Source organism: Nyctereutes procyonoides, unplaced genomic scaffold, assembly GCF_905146905.1.
Source record: "Nyctereutes procyonoides isolate TBG_1078 unplaced genomic scaffold, NYPRO_anot_genome, whole genome shotgun sequence".
In the NCBI taxonomy this organism is placed as follows: domain Eukaryota; kingdom Metazoa; phylum Chordata; class Mammalia; order Carnivora; family Canidae; genus Nyctereutes; species Nyctereutes procyonoides.
Window position 1 is genome coordinate 51,191,712 of NW_026575133.1, and position 13,522 is coordinate 51,205,233.

At 46.3% G+C, this 13,522-nt stretch overlaps 1 protein-coding gene across 3 annotated transcripts in view; it reads left to right on the plus strand.

The window, feature by feature from the left end:
• SLC25A37 (solute carrier family 25 member 37) overlaps positions 1 to 4,199 on the plus strand; it is a 42,143-nt gene extending 37,944 nt beyond the window's left edge. For all 3 annotated transcript variants that reach the window (XM_055346103.1, XM_055346104.1, XM_055346105.1), the window contains one exon: positions 566 to 4,199. In XM_055346103.1, the coding sequence (XP_055202078.1) occupies positions 566 to 1,086 (521 nt within the window). In that variant the 3' untranslated portion in view covers positions 1,087 to 4,199. The remainder of the gene's footprint in view (positions 1 to 565) is intronic.
• Positions 4,200 to 13,522: the final 9,323 nt, after the last annotated feature.

Consider the following 13,522-nt stretch of genomic DNA (forward strand, 5'->3'; position numbering starts at 1 on the left):
TAATGCCCGGTTGCCTCCTGTTCCTTTGAACCAGCCAGGCTCTTCACTGGAGTTTGTCCTGAATCCGGGCTGACTTAATGCCAGTGTTTCTCCCAAGAGCCCTGTGACACACAGAGGCTGAAAATGCTGTGTACAGGCCACGTGCAGAGAATAAAAGACGGGACACCTGTGCAGCTGGGGTGGCAGAGAGGCAGGCAGAGGGACCAGAGAGCAGGATTTAGTTCTGCTGCAGGTGCGATGCTGGAGGCCTCCAGGCCCCAGGGGGATCAGATCGGTGGTGAATCTAGTCTGAAGTGGTTGCCCAATTCGAGGACCACCTTACATGGGCTTCAGGCAGGGGGTGACCCAGCACTGGGTCCCAGGGCCACATTGGTAGGCAGGAGTGCCTGGAGCTGGCTCTGGTTTCTCAGGCTGGGGCTGCGTGTGTGCTAGCTCTCTGGGACCTGTTACCAGTGTGTCTAAACTTGCTTGTTTCTCTTTATGGCTTGGCTTCCCCTCTCACTCCGACCTGGGGTGGGGCCAAACCCAACCTACCACCCATTGACTGCCGGCGGCCTGACCACAGTTGTGAAGCAGCGCATGCAGATGTACGACTCGCCACACCGGTCGGCCCTCAGCTGCATCTGGACGGTTTGGAGGACCGAGGGCTTGGGGGCCTTCTATCGGAGCTACACCACGCAGCTGACCATGAACATTCCCTTCCAGTCCATCCACTTCATCACCTACGAGTTCCTGCAGGAGCAGGTCAACCCTCACCGAAGCTACAACCCGCAGTCCCACATCATCTCGGGTGGGCTGGCCGGGGCCCTCGCTGCCGCTGCCACCACCCCCCTGGACGTCTGTAAGACGCTCCTCAACACTCAGGAGAACATGGCCCTCAACCTGGCCAACATCAGCGGCCGGTTGTCGGGCATGGTCAACGCCTTCAGGATGGTGTATCAGCTCAATGGCCTCCCCGGCTACTTCAAAGGCATCCAGGCACGTGTCATCTACCAGATGCCTTCCACTGCCATTTCCTGGTCTGTCTATGAGTTTTTCAAGTACTTTCTCACCAAGCACCAGCTGGAGAATCGAACTCCATACTAAAGGAACAGGCTGTGGGCAGTGATTCCAGAATCTTTTATTTTAAAAAGGCTTTCCCTGCCTGCTTCCCTTCTCTTGTCCTCATACTTGGTTGAGGTTATCTTGGCAGGAGGTTTGCAGGAGGGGGGGGGAGCCCTCTGCTCCCTGACGCCTCAGGGGACAATGGGACAGCCGCTTACCGGAAGGCCGTCCGCAGGGACATCCGAGGTGGTAGATGGGGAAAGACTTTGGAAGGGGAGCGAGGAATGGCTTTTGCTCTCCGTCCCCTCGACAGGAATGTAGCTTTTCTGCCTCACTGTAGCAGTCTCCTGCCCTAGAATCAGCTCCCACGGGAGGGGAGGAAATGTGCAGTGACTGGAAACATTAAAAACAGAGAATTCTGTACATAAAAGTTCTAGTACACAGTCGAAAATAGATGGATAATGTTTATCCTTTATTTTTCTATGTAGAAGTTTTTGGCGGGGTGTGTGTATGTGTGTGCCAGCGTGTGTGTGCAGATCAGTGGTACAGCTGGGAGTATCGGCTGTTCTTTAAAAAAAGAGAGGGCTGGATTCTTCCATTGGGTTAAGTAATAAAAAGGCGCCAAAGTGATAAATTGCTGAACGTGGCCTAAAATTGTGTGGAGCCCCCAGATGGCAGTTTCACTTGAATGTAAAATAATAAAGTTTCTATTTTGAAGTTCTCTTTTCGTGGGGGTAAAAAGTACGTTGAAAACAAAATCCAAATGATGATGTATTACTTCCAGTTACTTCTTTTCTCCTTTTATTCAATCAGTCACCTTCATGTGCCTTTTCCCTCTGTCTTTCCTGAAAATTCCAGGACCGAAGACCTGGCCCTGGAGTGTCTTCTCTTGCTGTCAGCACACACGTGTGCACACATCATGTGGCAGGATGGGTTGCGTTGGAGGCCAGTGGCCCCCAGTAGGATCGGGATACCTACTGACACCATTCCCTTCTTCGTTGTGAATGATGCGAATGTGAGCCACTCTGGGCCAGCACTTAGCAGCTCTTGACATGCCAATCTTTTGTTACTTGTTGGGCAGGCAATTGGGATAAGTCCTACCTTTATCCTAGGACTTATTTCTGCTTTAGCCTTTAACTCCGGCACTCCAGATAGTCTCGTTTGTGCGTGCGCGCGTGTATGGACTAAATCAGTTTCCCTGTGTGGTTTCAGGGATTTTTGAAAAACGTAGCAAGTATGTTGATGGCTTTTGTCCATCCCTCTGTTCACCATGAGCTCACCTGTCCTGTCACAGAGACTCTCGCCTCGCAGGGACTGAGGTCAGATCCTCCGGCCAAGTTCAGCTGCGGAAGCGAGGCCCAGACCCTCGTGCACAAGTCAAGCCGCCTCTCCAGAGCTGGCTGCAGCCTCACTTATCTGCATCAGCTGAGGACTCGAGGCCTAACTGCCTTGTTTTCTGAAATGGTACATCCGAGCCAGATGCTAAGAAAAATGCAAGCTTGTTTCCTCTGGCCACGCCCTTTGATTGGCTGCCAGGCATCTCCAAGGGAAGACCAAGTGGCTTCACGGTTTCCTTCTGGAGCCCTTTAAAAATGAGTAGGAAGCACACATATGTTCAATCTGGTGGGCCTAGCCCTGACCTTCAGCCTTTGCCCTTTGCCCCTCACCTTCCACAGGGTCAGTGCAGTGCACCTCACTGAGGCCCCCACCCAGGCTCCTTTGGGGGCTGTTACTCCTGCAAAGAACTCAAGGTGGCACTGGGACAGTTTTCATCTTGCACCCTGCATACTGCCTCCAGGAGTAGTTTTGAGATCAGAGACAAGACGGTGCCATATCAGGCAGCTCCCACTCGTGACCCCTGAACAGGACCTTGGCTCCTGGGCTGGGAGGTCTCGGCTGCTGACCTGTCCTACTTTGGAGCTGACCACTCCCACTCCCTCACCTTCCTCCACCCAACCAGTCAGAAACCAGTTGCAGGATGCCTCTGTCCCACCTGGGGGTGCCAAAAGCCCATGGAAACCATGGTGCTCTGGGAAGTATTTGCATCTTCTACTAAAACATGCTGTGCGTTACTGTGAAATTCTGCAAAAGGAAGACCATTATAATTCTAAAATAATTATCCAACCGCTGTTTTTCATCCCCTTAATATATGCCACACTGCTGCAAAATATTCTTTCCTATGGGGTTTTGTTTTCGATGGTATTGAGAAAAGAAACTGTTCACTTCTCTAGGAAAACTCCTTTGGGTGAGGGATGCAAGAAGGAGAGGCAGGGAGTGGATTTGAAAGCTCTGTGGACTGAGCTGGAAGGTCTGGGAAATGGGGTGAGGCCACTCATCCTGCCTTCCCCCCCTGGACCGTCCTGAGCCTGGATGAGCCATATATCTGAAAGAGTTTTGAAAGTTGTAAAGCACTGAACAAATGTAAGTTGTCTTAATTTTATGGGAATTAATTTTCCCCCTTTGAGCTCCAAAGTTTGTGTTCTTGCGCTGTGCAGACTGCAGTCCAGTTATCAATAGTGACTTTGACATTGAGAAGTAACTAAATGGGAAAGTGTCCTCACCCCACCCCGGTGATGATCACCTTAACGTAATCATGGCATGTGCTTGTTCCTTCGTGTCTTTGGGGTGACATCCGCAGCCGGGCAGTGCCCCTTGAGTGCGTGCTCAGTTACTGCGTGGGCACACAGGCATGAACCCCTATGCCCAGACCGTGGTGTGAGATTCAGTCCCTTGTAGAACAGGGTTTTATTAACTTTGTATTGAATCTAGCTATTTACTGGCCTCCATCCTGTGTGTTTTCTGTTTGTTTGTAATGATGTCTTATTCCAAGCACTGTCCTCCAAAGGTCCCCACCCCCCAAAGCTTCGTCTCTAGCACATTGTTATGCCAATAAGGTTTTATTTAACTTTATTTAAGGATGATTGTGTCTGTTCAATGCGGATGTACTGCTGCTTCCTACCTGTAAGATGCACAGTGTAGAAGGGTGAGCAAGTATTGTTTCTTAAATGCCTGTAGTAAATAGCACAGTTTCTGCCTCCAATTGTTGGCAGCTCTCTGGAACAGGGACAAATGTGTGTTTATGTGTGGGGGTATTTCAGATTTGCTGCTACCATTGTGACACTGGAGCTAGAGAAAATAAAGCCTTGATCTTTGAAGTGTTGTGGGCTCTGTGGTGGGAATATTGAAAAGAGGAGAGTGGATGGGGAGAAGGAGGCTGATCCATGGGGCTGGTGCTTAGTCCAGCCTCACTCATGCAAAACCAGATCCATGGCTGGGATAGAAAATGCTGTTTCAGCATTCCAGAAATGGAAGCAGATCACTACGTTGGGCAGCTGAGGGACGGTCACATCATCATGCCAAAGCAAGGGCTGAGAGCCACCTCTCGCTTTGCTCTCCACCCTGGGGAGGGTGGGAGTTTTCTTTCCTAGTGTGGGAGTGTGAGGGTGACAGGCTGTGAGGATATGGGATGCACAGACCTGGTACCTGGAATGTGCCTGTTTCACACTTTGTGTGTGTGGGGGGGGCATGTGTACGCATGTGCCGCCCCCCACCCCTCTTAGAAGTTCAGTGAGGGTTCCTCTTCATGGAAAGCCCAAGAGCAACTAGAATCCTCACATAATTCCTGAAGATCACAGGTTAAGCCAGATACCTAACCTTTTCTGGAGGTAGGAGAGGGGTGGAGAGAGACCTCAGACCCTTTTGAAAAGCCAGGGGCAGGTCTTGACTCTTCACAAAGCTCGGTGGTCAGAGAACCTACTTGTAGCATCACCACTGAAGGCCGTAGCAAGGCCATTTTGAAAAGTCAAAATTGAGGGCAGACCTGAGAACCAGCCATGGGCAAGGGTGCGTGAAGTAGGGAAAGGGATTGGAGAGTGTGGAACGCTCGAGGTAAACTGGAAGCTGTGGCCTTTTACCAAAGGCCTTTTCTCAAAGCAGATCTGTGGCTTGTGGTTGCTTCCACTCCTCTGGGGTGGGTGGCAGACATGGGGGCAGGGGGCTGTTTCCAGAGCATACATGTCCATCCTCCTCTGTGTGCCCCATGAAGTCAGTCTGCCACCCAGGCTGGAGTCCATCCTGTAAGCAGAGCACCGTGTCTGGGGCCTTGGGGTAAACAGCCAAGTATACCCTGTGGTTCCTGCCCTGTCCAGCCTTAGGCAGCCCAATAGGGGAACATAAGGGAATACACAGAGGTAAAACAGTAACGTAATGCCACTGGGTCAAACTCCATGGCCATGATTTTCTTGGCCCTCTTATTCATGACTCTGTCCCCACTGGTAGTTTGCCAGAGCCAGCCCCTGCACCCAGCTCCCTGGGGCAGACTCTAAATTTCCTGCCAGCTTCCTGTGTCATGCTGTCATGCTGCTATTTTGAAATCAGGGATGGCAAGAATATTTGCACCACAGAAATAGGCATGCGCTACAAGTCAGGGCTTTTTTTCTTACCAGCTTGCCAGTCTGCTACAGCTGGTGCACAGCCCAATGCTCGGCACATGGCAGGTGCTTGGAAAATGTGTGCTGAAAGAAACTTTTCATTTTCCACCAGTTCCCTTTCTAGTGCTGGACCCTCCAGTTCTGCCCATGGCAGAGGCCCTGTTCATCACAGTGGACCCTCTCCAGCACATCCATGCTCCTCAGATGCCAGCCCCAGAAAAGCCATCAAGGGAAGCAGGTTCCTTTCCTGCTGGGCCTAGGTCTCCTTTCTATCTGAGTTCTCGGGAGAGATGCCAGTCCTACCCACGAGAGCGGTCTTAGGGAACAAACAGCTCCGAGAAGAATGTAACAAGCCCAGAGTTGTGCAAGAGAGAGACAACCATGGGAGGGTGTGCAGGTGGGCTGGTACTGCTCACAGGGGAATGAAGAGTTGTCTTTGGTCTGAGGCAGAGGCAGCCGTGGGCTAGGAGTGATGAGTGCAACTAGAGAGAACAGCTTAGTGTGTGGCCATCTGAGCATTGTAGGGGGTGCTCCAGTGGTAAGCTGCAAATCGGAGCTTTGACTGCCATCAGGAGTTTGACCTTGAATCAGTAGGTGATGTGGAGCCATTAAGGGTCTTGGAGCAGAGGACACCGTGAGCTCGGCTTTAGGAAGAGTCTCTGGCAGGAGTGGACAGGATGAGGTGGAGAGGGAATATTGCGGCCCCGAGATGGTGGTTTGGTGCCACAGTGAAACCACCTAGAAGTGGGATAATGAAGGGAATGGCAAGGTGACCAGAACAGAGTGCATGTAGCTGATAAGCATGTAAAAGTGGGATCTACAGGGCTTGGGGGCAGGGTGCACATGACTGGACGGAAAGATGAGAATGAGAGCTCACTGTCTGAGAGCAGGGGTGGTGTCAAGGGGGAGACTTGGCCGGGAGGAATAGCAGGTGGTGGCAGAGAAGGTACCTTGTCTCGACATCCAGCCATCTCTTCCAAGCCCTGACTCCCCTCCAGCATGCACAACACCAGAGCTTTGAGCTCTTAGCTAAGACTAAGAGCTGCCTCTTTAGCTCCCCTCTCCTGGCTTCCATTTTCCCGCCCTCCTTCAGGCTATCCACCTTGACTACCATCCCCTGGCTTCAGTTCCTTTCTGGGCCACCTAGCGCTGGCTGCTCGGGAAGCTTCTGCCTTTGCACCTCCTGTCTCTCTTCCCTCTTTTGGTGCTGGCCTGCCTTCATAGCTTCAGCTGGCCCCTTGAGAAAGATGGTTCCCAGATGTGGGATATAGCACCCCAACTTCTCTCCTGAGCTCCAGATCTAAATGTCCAGGTGCCTGCTGGAGATCCTCCAAATCTTAACATTTGTCCCCTAGTTCCAAGAGACTCCTGCCCCCTGCTGCCAGAGGCTTACTGTGCTACTCACTTGCTCAAAACCTTCCAAGGCTCCTCAGTGCCCATTGAATTTAAGAATAGGCTCTCCTAAATATGCCAGTACCTGATTTAGCTTCCTGTGTGAATGAATAAAGAGAAACAGAATAGGATAGCAGGATAGATGTATGAGATCTCAGGTCTCAATCCCAAACAGAGCAATGCTGCCTTCTTTCCAGATCTTTTTTTCTAAATTTTATTTTATTTAAATTCAGTTTATTAACATATTAGTTTCAGAGGTAGAGGTCAGCACTTCATCAGTTGCATATAACACCCAGTGCTCATTACATCACATGCTCTCCTTAATTCCCATCACCCAGTTACCCCATCCCCCACCCCCTCCCATCCAGCAACCCTCAGACTGTTTCCTATGATTAAGAGTCTCTTGTGGTCACATTCAATGCAATCCCTATCAAAATACCATGGACTTTCTTTTTAATTACTTTTTATTTTTTTAAAAAGATTTTTATTTATTCATGAGAGAGACAGAGAGACAGGCAGAGACATAGGCAGAGGGAGAAGCAGGCTTCATGCAGGAAGCCCGATGTAGGACTCGACCCGGGGACCCTGGGATCACACCCTAAGCCAAAGGCAGACACTCAACCACTGAGCCACCCAGGTGTCCCTGGTGACCGTGGACTTTCTTCAAAGAGTTGGAACAAATAATCTTAAGATTTGTATGGAACCAGAAAAGATGCCAAATAGCCAGAGGTATGTTGAAAGAGAGAACCAAAGCTGGGGACATCACAATGCCCCACTTCAAGTTGAATGACAAAGTTGTGATCATCAAGACAGCATGGTATGGGCACAAAAGCAGACACATAGATCAATGGAACAGAATAGAGAACCCAGAAATGGACCCTCAACTCTGGTCAACTCATCTTCGACAAAGCAGGAAAGAATATCCACTGGAGAAAAGACAATCTGTTCAATAAATGGTGTTGGGAAAATTGTACAGCCACATGCAGAAGAATGAAACTAGACCATTCTCTTAACCACACACAAAGAAAAACTCAAAATGGTTGAAAGATTTAAATGTGAGACATGAATCCATAAAAATCCTAGAGGAGAACATAGGCAACAACTTTTTGAACTTGTCCACAGCAACTTCTTGCAAGACACAATCTATGAAGGCAAGGGAAACAAAAGCAAAAATGAACTATTGAGACTTCATCAAGATAAAAAGCGTTTCCACAGCAAAGGAAACAGTCAACAAAACTAAAAGACAGCCTACAGAATGGGAGAAGATATTTGCAAATGACCTATCAGATAAAGGGCTAGTATCCAAGATCTATAAAGAACTTAGCAAAGTCAACACCCAAGAAACAAACAATCCAGTCATGAAATAGGCAGTAGACATGAACAGATATTTCTCTAAAGAAGACCTACACATGGCCAACAAGCACATGATTAAATGATCCATATCACTTGCCATCAGGGAAATACAAATCAAAACCACAATGAGATACCACCTTATACCAGTAAGAATGGCTAAAATTAACAAGATAGGAAACAAATGTTGGCGAGGATGAGGAGAAGGGGGAACGCTCTTGCACTGTTGGTGGGAATGCAAGCTGGTACAACTACTCTGGAAAACAGTGTGGAGATTCCTCAAGAAGTTAAAAATAGAGCTATCCTATGACCCAGCAATTGCACTACCAGGTATTTACTTCAAAGATACAGGTGTAGTGAAGTGATTGGGACATCCACACCCCAATGTTTATAGCAGCAATGTCCACAATAGCCAACTGTGGAAGGAGCCACGATGTCCTTCGACAGATGAACAGGCAAAGAAGATGTGGTATATGTACACAATGGAATATTACTCAGCCATCAGAAAGGACGGATATCCTTTCTGATGTGGATGGAACTGGAGGGTATTATGCTGAGTGAAATAAGACAATCATTATATGGTTTCACTCATATGTGAAATATAAGAAATAGTGAAAGGGACTATAAAGAAGAGGAGGGAAACTGGGGAAAAATTAGAGAGGAAGACAAACCATGAGAGACTCCTAACTCTGGGAAAGAAACAAAGGGTTGCTTTGTTTTGAAGGGGAGGAAGGTGGGGGATGGGGTAACTGGGTGACAGGCACTAAGGAGGGCACTTGATGGGATGAGCACTGGGCATTACACTATATGTTGGTGAATTGAATTTAAATAAAATATTTTTTAAAAAAGAGTCTCTTATGGTTTATCTCCCTCTCTGATCTCATCTTGTTTTATTTTTCCCTCCCTTCACCTATAATCCTCTGTTTTGTTTCTTAAATTCCATAAGTGACATCATATAATTGTCTTTCTCTGATTGACTTATTTCACTTAGCATAATACCTTCCAGTTCCATCCATGTCATTGCAAATGGTAAGATTTCATTTTTTGATGGCTGAGTAATACTCCATTTTTTATGTGTGTGTATCTGTATCCATTGTGTGTGTGTGTGTGTGTATATACACACATATATATGTATATATTTATATCTATCTATCTATATCATATCTTTATCCATCCATCTGTTGGTGAACAGATGGACATCTGGTCTCTTTCCATCATTTGACTATACAGATCTTTGTTCCCATTGGAATGTCCTCCTCCCTCTCCTGCTTCTTCCCTACCTCCTCTCTCTGCCCATCAAAGTCTTATATTTAAGATGCCCTGAAGATGGCATTTCTTACTCCATTGGAAAGTTCTTCCTGTCTCTCATATCAAATGTTATCTCTCTCTTTCTCTCTTCCTTGTCAGTACCTGGGCTAGAGTCACTGGACCCTACCTTGCTCTGCACTTCTGCTCCCATCTGTCCAGGATGTGTGCTCCATGAGAACAGAAACTGCTGTTCATTCTTTTTTCCACAGCACTCCTCCATCCTATCATTTCCCTCATTCTGCATAAGAGCAACAATCATTAGCTGTATTTAGCAAACTTCTGAAGTCCTGTAGAGTTTGGAATGCCTACGGGATATCAGAGGTGGAGATACCTACTCAGAAGGAATGACAATATTGGTGCTCAGGAGCAAAGCTGGAACTGGGGCTAAGGATTTGACAGTTACCCGAAGGGGTGTGGTGGCAAAAGCCATGCACACAGATGAGAACTCCAAGAGAGAACAAGAACTTTCTGGAAGGCTCAGATTTAATAATGAAAAAACTAGGAACTGGGAGACACTCGAATGGTTGGAAAACCATGAAGGTCGCCAAGAGCTGAAGCTTTTCAGAAGGAGGAGGTGTCATCAGTTCTACCTGCTTATGTGTGGTGGGGAAACAACTAAAGCAATTAAAAATTTCCACATTTTTCTCCTTGCTCTTGTCCTTGGTTTGTTTCCCCCCCTTTACTCTTGTCTTTACTAGTTGCCTTATAAATCCCACCTTTGCCAAGTTCACCTGCTTTCCCTCCCAGCACCATTCCTAATGTATCTGACATAATATTCCCATAGGTGATAATTAGGTACTCAAAAATGCACATCTTAGGATTGTTCATGAAATTCAAAAGCTGGAAACAAATGATATCTATCAAGAGGTCAAATAATTTGTAGAATATCCAGGCTATCCCAGTAGTTTAGTGGGAAGGAAGAAAATTTCATGAGGGGTCTCCAGCCAGACACCATATTTAAAGTTCAGACTCCCCAGTACATTTATACAATTTGAGAATACTTCCAAACTTACTTCTCTGGCCTTGCCTCCTACAAGTAATGTTTCGGGGAACATGTGAGCTTTTGCTTTGGTAAATGTGTGGCTATGAGATGATACTTTAGAATTCCAGTTTTCTGCCGATAGGGCTTCATTAGGAAGCTCTTTGCTGATGTTATTATTTACCCATGGTGGTCCTGATCTTTCATTTTCCATTGTAGGTGGGGCACCTGGTGAGAACCACTGGTGGCTTTGCTGAGTGGGCAAAGTGCCACCCTAAGAGGGACAGCCTAGCCCATGTTCACTGTTATCTGAAACTCCTCTGTGGGAAGAAAAGATAGAAATCCAGGTGATCCACTGTTTTTGTCCTTGACCCAGGGCATTTGAGGCCTGCCATTGCTTTAGAATCCTCATGAATTTCTATTGTTGTGAAGGACTCACTGCTGACAGCCCTTACTAAAAAGCAGAACCCAACTGAAGCTTCATGAAGCCCAGAGTGACAAAAGTGACCCACTGTGGATATGTGGGTTCCCCATTATTGTCACACTGGCCCTTGTGGCTGCCTTTAGGGAAGAGGTAGCTTAAAAAAAAGAAATTAAGAGTAGTCCTGAGAACATTCGCTCTCTTCTGTTTCTGGACTGTGGAAGTAGATTCTGGCTTTCTACCGAAAAATGAGAATATCCTCCTGGTGGACGCCTTTAGCTCAGGATGACAGGTGACAGACATGTATCCTGAGAGTCATATATTTACCTTAATGCAACCATGTGAGTGAAATATTTCAGCAAATTGTCTCCCTTTAGCTAATTGTGCCTGTGCAAAGTTTGGAATAAAATAATAGGCAAACTTCAATGAAAAACCCATAATGCCCTTTTTCTGGAGTACTGGGCTTCACGAGGTTTTAATGGGTACTGCTTTGTAGTAAGTACTTTCCATAATGAGAATCCTAGGCGAAAAAAATACCTAAGGCTTCAAGGCAATGTTCAAACTTCAACTGCTTTGGGTCCCAGACTGAAAAAACATCACCAGCCTAAAAGCTGGTAAGACCCGAAGGCTCACAACTTTCTTTGCTTCTTGCTTATTTTCTAGCATTTCCAGTGATCTCATTCATGATTTAGTTTATGTCCATAATAGTGAAACTTTATGGTCAGTTCACGGTATTCAGGCAGGATCCTGGATCTGATGGCCAAGAGTAGTGTATAATCCTCACTTGCCTCCCCTCAAACTCATGACATGAATGACATCTGGGTGAATGATACAGGAGTCATGGCTAATGGTACTGCGAGGGCAATCATACTGAGAGGAGCAGCCAGGAAAAGAGAAAAGAGAATGTTCTAGATGGAAAGATTGTACCAGACCCTGAAACTATTATTTATCGTGATAGAAAAACTTCCTTCATGCAGAATGGAATCTGAGGTCCTAAGCTTCATGGTGTTCCAATGAGCGAGGGTTGTCAAATGTATGTCAAATGTTCTTAAATTCCTACTGTCCTGCTTCATCTGAACCAGCTTCTTATTTTGAAGAGATTGTTTTTGTTGGTTTGGCTTAGATAAAAATCTTTGTTTATTGACACTCTCTTGAATGTCCACCTTGGCCTCTGTAAGTCTTGTGTTTTTAAGATCAGTGAGTTCCTAAAAACCAGATTTGAAAAGCATACAATTATCTTATGGTGAATACTAATACATGGATAATTTTATTTGTTGTTATAATGAAGTAATTTATTTGCTCTGGTCCATTTTAACCATTGAGCACATAGCAGATGGGTCAGCATATCCAAAGGTCTGGACGCTAGTCCTGGAGCTCACTAACTGGTTGGACAATCTTGAGTGGCCTTGGCCATATCATTTAATCTCTCTGGTCTGTAGTTTCCTCATCTGCAAAATGAAAGGAGTAGGCCAGATGTCCTGTAATAGTTCCTTCAGCTGCAGTAGCCTCTGTTCATATAGCATAGGCTCCACCTTGTCTCTAAGTCTATAATCAAAAGTATGATTACTTGCTTTTTATAGGAGATTGGAAAGAGAATCTCCACAGACCTTTTAGCCCGCCTGCCATAAAGAATCATTCATTATCACTTTTCTTTACTATTATTCACTTCTCGTTTCCTACACAATCAAATATAAACATCCAGAAAATTGGTATAGGAAAATGATGGATGTTCAGTGTATTTCACATCCTTCTCTGTAATAGGCTTTTAACTGCTACATCTCTGTGCAACAGTAATTCAATAACTGGTTTACCTATATGTCTATCTAAATTCTGAGTGCTGACTGTTCCTCTGTGTTGAACTCTAGGCTCTGCACAATGCCTGAAACAAAATAGGTCATAATGTATCAAGTGCCTGCAACTTCCGGAATGTGATAGTAGTAATGCCCTTATTTTCTTTTTTTCTTTTTCTTTTTTTTTTTTTGTAATGCCCTTATTTTCACCTAGTATATGCCTATAGGAAGACACAATGTAGTTTTTCTGTGGCTTTTTTTAATTGTAGAGACTGTTTAAACTTAAAATTAGACATGGGGTTTTAAAAAAGATTTTATTTATTTATTCATGACAGACACACACACACACACACACACACACACACACACACACACACACACACACAGGCAGAGACACAGGCAGAGGGAGAAGCAGGCTCCATGCAGGGAGCCTGATGTGGGACTGGATCCCGAATCTTCAGGATCACACCCTGGGCTGAAGGTGGCGCTAAACTGCTGGGCTACCGGGGCTGCCCTATATTCGGTTTTTTTTTCCTCCTATATTCGGTTTTTAAGAACAGTTTTAGGTTCACAGTAAAGTTGTGAAGAAGATAGTTCCCATATACCTTCTTCCCCCAGACATGCAAAGCCCCCCCCCTCATTATTTTTTAAAAGATTTTATTTATTTATTTGAGAAAGAGTACAAGTGGGCAGAGGGAGAGGGAAAAACAGACTCCCCGCTGATCAGGGAGCCCGATGTAAGGCTCAATCCCAGGACCGTGACTCTTAATTGACTGAGCCAACCAGGCGCCCCAAGCACCCCTCATTA